Source organism: Poecilia reticulata, linkage group LG14 (assembly GCF_000633615.1).
Source record: "Poecilia reticulata strain Guanapo linkage group LG14, Guppy_female_1.0+MT, whole genome shotgun sequence".
Lineage (NCBI taxonomy): Eukaryota > Metazoa > Chordata > Actinopteri > Cyprinodontiformes > Poeciliidae > Poecilia > Poecilia reticulata.
Genome location: NC_024344.1, coordinates 26,534,476 through 26,543,694, shown reverse-complemented (window position 1 = coordinate 26,543,694; position 9,219 = coordinate 26,534,476). Strand labels below are relative to the sequence as shown.

The 9,219-nt window shown below is 41.0% G+C and overlaps 2 protein-coding genes across 5 annotated transcripts; one reads left to right on the top strand and one right to left on the bottom strand.

Annotated features, from left to right (window-relative positions):
* Window positions 1-178: 178 nt before the first annotated feature.
* On the top strand, window positions 179-2,147 carry LOC108166853 (urokinase plasminogen activator surface receptor). Its single transcript, XM_017308480.1, has 4 exons — window positions 179-374; window positions 458-625; window positions 707-814; window positions 1,711-2,147. The coding sequence occupies exons 1-4, from the start codon at window positions 350-352 to the stop codon at window positions 1,992-1,994; spliced, it is 585 nt and encodes a 194-aa protein (XP_017163969.1). The 5' UTR covers window positions 179-349; the 3' UTR covers window positions 1,995-2,147.
* A 2,103-nt stretch (window positions 2,148-4,250) lies between these two features.
* Window positions 4,251-9,219, bottom strand: LOC103476354 (hepatitis A virus cellular receptor 1 homolog). 4 transcript variants are annotated; one of them, XM_017308476.1, is made up of 7 exons: window positions 8,730-9,219; window positions 7,977-8,324; window positions 7,342-7,410; window positions 6,119-6,183; window positions 5,745-5,832; window positions 4,711-4,843; window positions 4,251-4,577 (listed from the first exon to the last, which is right to left on the bottom strand). In XM_017308476.1, the coding sequence occupies exons 1-7, from the start codon at window positions 8,761-8,763 to the stop codon at window positions 4,544-4,546; spliced, it is 771 nt and encodes a 256-aa protein (XP_017163965.1). In that variant the 5' UTR covers window positions 8,764-9,219; the 3' UTR covers window positions 4,251-4,543. The 4 variants fall into 4 exon arrangements, with proteins under 4 accessions (XP_017163965.1, XP_017163966.1, XP_017163967.1 ...); XM_017308477.1 differs by having other exon boundaries at window positions 5,745-5,829; XM_017308478.1 differs by having other exon boundaries at window positions 6,119-6,180.

The window sequence follows — 9,219 nt, the reverse complement described above, 5'->3', positions numbered from 1 at the left end:
GTTTATGGTTTACATCTTGACCTCAACTCGGAGAATTGGAACTCTGTGTTAAATGTGTTGGTGCAGCGCATTAGCATTAGCTTCCCCTTAGTACTGTGTTGGTATAGTCCTTTGGYGTTAGTGGAACTAATGTTTACAATTAGTGCTTTAGGGTTAGTGGAACTAATGTTTACAGTTAGTGCTTTTGCTTTAGTGCAGCTAACGTTTTGACTAGCGGTGTGCATCACAGGTTGACAGCRTGTCTCTGGATCTTCCTCTCCTGATTGCAGCTGAAGCTCTGAGCTGTTATAACTGCACAGACCCGATTTGTTCCAGCCCAGAAAAACAGACATGCTCCTCATCTGAGCCAATGTGCATGACAGCATCTCTCCGAGGTAACATCCTCTTAATCCTCCTCCATGATGAAATGAGCTTCTGCTTGGTTTCCATCGACTCTAACAGCTYTTTGATTCTACAGCTGATTCATCTTCAGGAGAACAGGAGCTCATCTATAAAGGCTGCGAATCCTCCTCTATCTGTCTGAGCTCAGGCAATACAACCTTTTCACTCAGCACAGGTGAGGTGACGATAGTAGCATCTGCTCTGTGCTGCAACACCAGCGACTGCAACGACCCAATTCTGCCTGGTGAGATCCATAATGACACGTTAAAGCCGGTTCTGATCCAGGTTTCTTTTCCCCTGAGACGTTCTCTCCGTCTCGTTTCAGTCCCTGTTCCTCCGGTGCCAAACACCCTGCAGTGTTTCTCCTGTGACCTCACTGACTGCAGAGAGGTCAGCTGCTCAGGAGAGGAGAGTCAGTGCTTYACATCAACCTGTGAGTTTCTGCTGGTCGCAGCTGAACGATTCACTGAGAGGAACAACCTGATGTCAAACTAAGTACACCCCCTGGTCCAGCAGGAGGTTTCTGTCTAACCTCAGCAGCCTCGTGTGGTGGATTAATGCTCAGCTCCCTGTAGGTCCCATGGTTCTGTCAGGCACAGGTCTGAACTTTGACTAGACCCGGAATAATTTCAGCTGTTCTGCTGTAGATCAGCTGCTGGTTTTGTTTATGACCCAGTTTTATCTGTTGGACTCCTGGACTCATGTTGGACTCCTGGACTCATGTTGGACTCCTGGTCCAATCAATGACGCCAAGCCGTCCAGGTTCTATGGCAGCAAAACAAACCCAACCATCACACCTCCTCCACCATACTTGATAGTTGGCATCAGAGCACAYTTCTGCAAATCCACTAGCAGATTAGCTAATTTTTAGCTTAGCTGCCTTAGCTTCTCCTCWATTAATTTCTCCAGATAAATTGTTGGCTGTTTTGTAAACTTTGAGATGAATAAAGTTCAAAACTCTAACCCATTCAGACATGRTGGGTATGAACATGGTTGAATTTAGCGCTTTAACATTAGCTTATGCTAAATACCATGTTAGCATTAGCGTTAGGTAAACTAATGTACATGATTAATCCTTCGGGGTTAGCGCAGCTAGCTGTTTAGTTAGCGGTGCCACTATGGGGTGTTTGGTTCTGTCCATCATGGTCCAACATCTCCATTCTGGTCTCACCTGTCCAGAATAAATTGTACTGGAGGTTTTGTCCTTCATCCAGACGCAGATAGATCACATGATCAGCARATCCTGGACCAAACTGARAGCAGCTGGAAGTCAGGGTTTCCTGAATATCGGTTGATCTGATTGATCAGTTCTGGTTTKTCTCTCCACAGTGAATATAGACGACWACACGTATCCATTTWTGGGCTGCATGACTCATAACCTGTGTGACGCCGACCTYGGTCGCCTGTTCCAGGATGACGGTGTTYCTCTCAACATCAGCAAACTGAGCTGCTGTGGGACCAGTTTGTGCAACAATCCACCAGTACTACCAGTACCACCAGTAAGACCCATACAGACCAGTGGTGGTTCTGGTGTGAAACTGGAGCTGCTCCAGCTGCTGCTTGGTCTGCTGGTCTGCGCTCTAATCAATGACAAATCAATGCAAGGCTGGTAGGAGTTAAATATTAAACTAAYGTAAACATTTTTTTGCAATCATTAATATGTTATGAATAAGTTTAATTGTATAAAACYGTAAAAAAAGTTTCACTTTCTTGTTTCTCTGGTTTTCTCTCAGCCTTTAATACCTTATAAAACAGATTAAATGTGATTTTTAAGACTACGTCGTGCTTTTTAAGTTTCAGATTCCTCTGAATTTWAAAACGACAATTTCTTTTTACTTGAACATGATTTGTAATGAATCAGCCGATAACCAGTCTAGATTTCATTATTATATGAMTCAGATTCTGTCAGTCCTTCATGCGGCGTTCCTCAGGGTTTKGTTTTAGGGTTTCTCCTGTTCTCAGTATGTTAATCGACACGCAGTAGATAAAATGTTTTCTTATCTTAGCTTTTTAACGTGTCCAGGAGAAGCTCAATAGATTTCGTTTTCAGCTGGATTTTGGTCTCCTGGGARCCTTTATGTCATAAACAACAGAGAAATAATGGAGCCTGTAACATTATAACTGGAGACGGAGAGTAAAGCAGACAGCTGGAGGCGCCTGGGAGAAGATGTGAAGAATGAAATGACGTTAGTAAATATGAGAGGAACATGATTTCATAGACAATCAGACGCTATCTGACGCTGAACTGGAAACGTTTCTGGGTCGGCTTTTCTTTCCTCTGGTTCTGATTCTCCGCCTGAGTCACCCGACACCCTGGGACCGGCCGGGTGCCAGATACTCACTTTACTTCAGGAAAAACTCAACTTTACTAAAACATACCTTTTACTTTCAGCATTATGAATGAATCTGTTATTTTCTATCTGCTGAGACATTTGGAGAGCAAGTGAAAATACACTAAATACTTTAGATTATCTGCCATAGTAATTTGAAAAGTTTTATATAAATTTTAGTGTTTAAAACGCCAGAATTTGGACTGTCTTGTCTAAWTACATWATTTTTATTTTACTCTTTTTACCAAATACCAACTCCTTGGATTCACTTTTTAAAGTGTAACTAAAACTTAAATCAGTTGATAAATTGTATAGTTTGTAATTTTCCTGTAAATTTGATCAGTTCTGCATTATTTTGTCTAAAACCGTCTCAGTGCTGGATTCATTTTTCAGGCTTCAACTTTAAACACAAATAAGAAAAAAAGTGAATTTAAACTTTTTTTCTTATTGAGATGTTAAATATGCTCATTCATTAGAGAAGTTATTTTAAGGTAGGAAGAAGACAAAGGCATCCAGACAGTCTGACTCCCAGCTGAGCTTTAGAGCAGATGATTAGGGAGGGATTATATGGATTTATATGGATTATATTCCAGGTTACTGTTGTTGATTCACATTCAACGCCTCAAATGAGGGCAGGTGACTGTGGAGAGAAGCCGTCAGATTTTAATTTTATTTCTACAGGAAACCAGACGGATTCACAAAACAACAGAGAGAAAAAACAAAAATGAAACAAAACATCACAGAAACGGATGTTAAAATACAGAAACACTTTAATCTGACTTCACACACTGGGATTAAAATGAACTATGAGCCTCAGCCTTCAGTCAGTCAGACTCTGTGTTCATGATCTGCAGTAAAAAGTTTTCAGTGGATTTAATGGACAAATAGATTCTCAGGTTTCCAGGCAGAAATTAATTAGTAAAGTTTATTTCTATAAACACAGAAATAAAATCACAAACTTCTCACAAACAGAAAAACAACAACATGCTTCGTRAGAACGGCAGCCGTCTGGTTAGAACCTGCTTCTTAGAGGAGTCAGGAGAACCAGAACCAGAACCTCTGGGTTCCCCCACCAACCAGAACCGGTTCTGATCCAGCAGAGATCTGGCCCAGCTGGTCATTCCATCGGGTTTTCTGTTTCCCACAGAGTTTATCGGTTTCCAGCAGGATGTTTCTTCTCTAATGATGTCATTCCAGTCGCTGACCTCTGACCTTCCAGGTGTTTTGATTCATGAGCTTTTCACTGTTTAGCATCGCCGTCAGAAACGAAGCTCAGATCATTTAGAATGACTCATTAATCCTCGTTTTAAACATTTAAAACCTGAATCAGCTGCATGTCAGACATTAGTAACAATAACAATGATAATAATAATAATAATGATGATGATAATAATAGCTTCCAGGAATTTCCTCTTCCTCTAACTTGACCTTCTGACCTGAACATCAACCTGCCAGCTGAGCTCTGATTGGACGACTCCCATTATGTTCCCTGTCTCCGTGGCGACGCTGGAAGTGGGCNCAAGTGTGTGAAGCGTAGAACAAGGTGGGTGGTTTTTAATCAGGCCAGCAACTTGATAAAACAGAAAAGAAATAGGCTTTACTTTCCCTTTGTAACAGCAATCAAAGAATTATTAATTAATTTCCCTTATAGTATGTTTCRTTTCATGCATCATGGGAGTTAAGTGACTCCGAAACCTATGAGGTTTGAGGTTTCAGCCGGTTTCTCTCATCACTGAGTGACGACGATAACGATGCATCAAAGTTTCCAGGAGGAGCTCCAGAGGTGGAGGCTGCAAGCTGAATGAATCAGTGGTTCAGTTTAATGGCGACCTTTAACCTTTTGGTGTCAGAAACAGTTCAGAGTTTCTAAAAACGAACAGAAAGAGAATCAAACACTCACAGTTTGAGCTGCTTCTGGCTACAAACAGAAACACCATAAACATTTTTAAAAATGTAAAATAATTGACCCCAACTGTGACCCCAGAGCAGGTCCAATCACCTGCAGCAGTAAACGGCCTCAGTGGTCGTTTTCCTCTCCAGCTGCTGGACGGATCGGCTCACTTCTGACTCCAGAACTGTCTGGTAAACACAAGASGTTCKGGTCCAATCACAGACTACGAGGTGTTCAGATCCTGTGGGGGGGAAAACAAGCCCAGATCACCATTCCTCCACCGCCATAATTCACCATGAGCAGCAGGAGGAGGAAATTTAGTCTAGTAAAGCTGCGTTCAGACTGCAGGCGAATGCGACCCATATCAGTCTGAACGGCTCAATTCTTTTCAGAACGAGGAAAAGTCAAATTTATGTCACTACCATATGTAGAACAAAATCAGATAAGCATCCGATAGTTTTCAAAGCGTCTGCAGTCTGAACAGTTAGATTGCATTTTATCTAATAATTATGTCATAATTCTGCAGCAGAAGAAGGCAGACACGGTAAATCTCAACATAAGCAACGGCTGAAGCTGGTTCTGATCTGGTGACCRTGCTGTCGGCCCAAAGCAACTCTAAAATCCATCCATAGACACCAGCGGCCATTATTGCTGCTGTAAACAGAGCACTGCTTGATGACAGATATGTTCATCTTGTGTGCATGTGATCGTATTTAATTAGTAGCTTTAAGGACAATGCACAAAAAAATGAGCAAAAATATTGTGCAAACATCCAAGTGTTGCCATAAACACAAAAAGTGACACATCATAAGGAAAGTAGAAAAAGTCAGCAGAGCAAAAACTGAGATGAAAGATAAAAACCACCAATTTCTAATTTTTGTTTATGGCTGAAGAAGCTGCTCCATGTTTTGATTCTCAGTTACTGCTGAGTAATGAAAATGAACAGCATTTGTTGGTGTTCCCAGGTTGCTCAGCAGGTGGTGGGACAGTTCTTCTGACACTCTGAGAGCGGCRTCTCACTGATCCGGTTTGCAGGGTTCAACAAGCATAACTGGCTCTCATTTTAAGTAATTTCCCTTTTAAAGGTTCACACATTCACCATTTTTCCTTGACTGATCCTAAATCAGCCACAGCAAACTCACCCTTACTGAAGAGTCCAACTGCAGTGACCAGAACCACCAGCAGCAGAACCACCAGTACCAGACCCAGAGTCAGCATGCTGCCCYGCTGCTGATCAGAGAGACATGAAGGATCATCAACTCATTCAGGAAGTGATCCGTTCGATTACTGTTCAGAAACGTTTCAGGTTGTTCGACTGGGAAAAAAGCACTGCTGTTTTTAAATGTCTCTAAAATCAGCTCTGGTTTAAAACTGACATGTCTGATGAAAACCATCACTGCTGGATTATTTCACTGGTCTAGAGGCAGAATCGAGTATAAGTGGAACCCATCGGGCACTGAGTGACCCTGACTGGTTTTCTGGTTGTTGTGTCTCAGGATGACCTCATGGTCCTCACCTCCTCTGTGAAACTGCCGCTATTAGAACAGGAAGTCAGGAGGCTCTCTGTTGTCAGCTGATCTGCTGGAGGAAATGAAAGCAGATGATTTTAGAACAGCTTGTCAGAGTGAACAAAGTCTTAAATCAGGGGTAGTGAATACTTATAGAAAGGTGTGAATTTGCAAGGTTAAAAATAACAGATGACTCAGCAGTGCGAGAGCGTTGATCATTTGAATTGAACGTTGATCATTTGAATTGAACTGAAAGATGAAGTAGCATCAGAACCTGTCATTTCATAGGGAGCTTTAGCCGTTCCAGGGCAGATCAACTGAGACATTCTGGTCTGTTTGTGTCTCTGGGCAGCAGCTGTGTGATTCTAACTCTGCATATGGATCTCTGCAGGATAAACAGTCAGCCCTGATAGGGCTGAGTGTTTGAGCACACAATCAACCTAGCATTGTATGGGTTTGGCAACAAAAGTGAGCATCGTCCGGCCAACTGACGATGAACTTGGATTTCCCCATGATATGCCCTAGCTAGCAAGGGCATATTAGCAGCTAGTTAGCGGTAGTCGCAACAATAACAGAACATAATGAAGATTTCTGAGTGCGACTCAAACTTTTGCCTGACAGAAAAGTCCAGCAAGAACAAACCAACCAAACAACAACAACAAAAATACTACATGGAATATAAGAGATTAAATAGTTTTCAAATGACAAAAAATAAGGCCTGAGATGAATGGATTTAAGGCCAACTTACACTTTAAAAAATACATTTAAGATATTTTAAGGCCTTCAGTTTAAATACATGAATTTAAGAGTTTTTAAGGATGCACAGASATCCTSTTATAAAACCTCCTCATATGTCCACAAAGTATSTATGTAATGATAAAATGGTTTGAGGGGGRGAAAGAGAAAGAGATTTGTTAAATMATTATTTGGTAAATCATTAGGTTTAATCAGTCATAATTTTGCTGTCATGTCTGAACTGAATGACAAAGTATTAATGTTAAAATAAACAACGTTTTTTTCAAAGTCAAGCAGCATCAGAYGCTTGATGGCAGAGATGAGGGAGAGAGTTCTGCAGACAGAACAACCATGACAGGCTCTGATGTTTCATTTTCTCAGAATCAACTTCCTGTTTTACTAACAGGAAGTTTCACACTTTAATCAGACTGAGTCATGTGGACCCTGCAGTCTCAAGCTTCTTGCTGCAGATCTGATGGACCAGCTGAGTTTCTACCTGCAGTCTGAGCAGAAACTGGTCTCTCTGAGGACATCTGAGGTTTTGATGGGGTCCAGGTGGTCGGAGCTGGACTACATGGAGCTGGACACAAACACATCATCATCATCGTCGTCGTCGTCGTCGTCGTCATCATCATCATCATCATCATCATCATCATCAGGTTCAATCAAAACAAACTTCTTTCCAGATTATGTTCTACTGAACATTTTGGAAAAATCCCAAAGTTAGGAACTAAATTTAAGTGATTGAGCTGCAAAAGAGACATTTTCTACCTAAACGAGTTAAAAGGTTTCACTTCAGACTAAGCGTGTCTCAGCCCAACACTTTAATTAATGTTTAGATTTGAGTTATTTTTATAATAAAATATTAACGTAGTTACTGAAAAACAAGAAAAGTGTTTGAGTCATAAAATACAGCCAGTAATAATTTTAAGAGGGAGAATTTTAGCTGCTAGTCTTTGAAATTCTACCCATCAAAGCTGACAACATTTTAGGAAATAAAGCAATTCATTAATTAGAATATTTTTTATCAAAATCCTTTAAACATTTTAATTGTAATTTGATGGTTTTGTCCAGTTTTTGATAACTGGCTTCAGAAAATAAACATTTAAATGAAAATCTGTGATTTCTCACCTCTTTCAACTGTCAAGTCAACATGATGCTTTTCATCATTGAACCACCCAGGTATCTCTGCCCTGCATCCATATCTTCCAGCATCTTCCTCTGTGAGGTTGAGGATGGTCAGAGAAACGTCTCCTTCATCCAGTCGTCCCAGTAGCTGATACCTGCTGGAAGTTCTGGTCTCTTCTAGAACTTTATATCCGTCTGTAGAGAGGAGCCGATTGTAGCAGCCATATGATGATATCTCTCCTCGATTCCAGCAAACATACACCGCTCCTTTAGTCTTTATATCATATTTACAGGACAGAGTCACATTCTGACCCGTCTGACCAACAACTCTCCTGCCGTCACATCCTGATACTGAAAACAGAAGATTAACAATCAGTGAAACGTCTCCATCTCTGGCTCACTTCACAGACAGAAACCAGTTTATTGTAATTTAGTGGTTTAATATGATTTAATGGTCATCATTGACCTCAATGACTCATAAAGTCTGATGAGTCTGAAAGACTCTAAAGAACATGTCAGAGATCAGCACAGCTTCGACTCTGCGGCTGATTTGACCTGAGAAAGTTTCTAACAAGAACCAGAACCTTCAGAGACAAGATGGATGTTCTTCATTTAAAACAACAAAAGCATTGTAAATCCTGCTCTAAACCATGTAATCAGACCTATAATAGTACTATAACAGGCAGCAGAACCTGTAGAGGTTATTTATTCCTTTTAGTCTATAAAACATTAATGAGATCAGAACAGGATGATTACCTGTGAGCAGCGCGATCAGCAGCACGACCTTCATGATGAACAAGCAGCACGTTTTGACTACCAGCTGCTGAAACTCTGCTGTCACCACAGCTGCTCACTGCTTCACACGGGGCGGCGACAAGAACTAAACCTCAGAGTGGTCTGAGGGGAAGTAGAGAGGGCTGAGGGACGGTGAGCCTTCAGAGCTTCCAGGAACTGGAGACACCAAACCAGACCTGCTGCTTCCTCTCATCTTTTAATAAACATCTAAACGACATAAACAGCTTGTAACAAATCCCTGCTTAAACGGAAGATTGCACATGATTAAACAGCCTGTCCTCATTAACGACAGAAAAAACAATCAAACACCTCAGCTTTGTAGTGCAGGTAGTACACATTTTATGTGTATGTTTAGTAAACAAAAGTTAACTGCTCTAACCAAAATTTAAAAAGTAATCAGTCATTCTTGCAGTCCTTCATATTAAATAACTCAAACCAAAACTGAAGCATC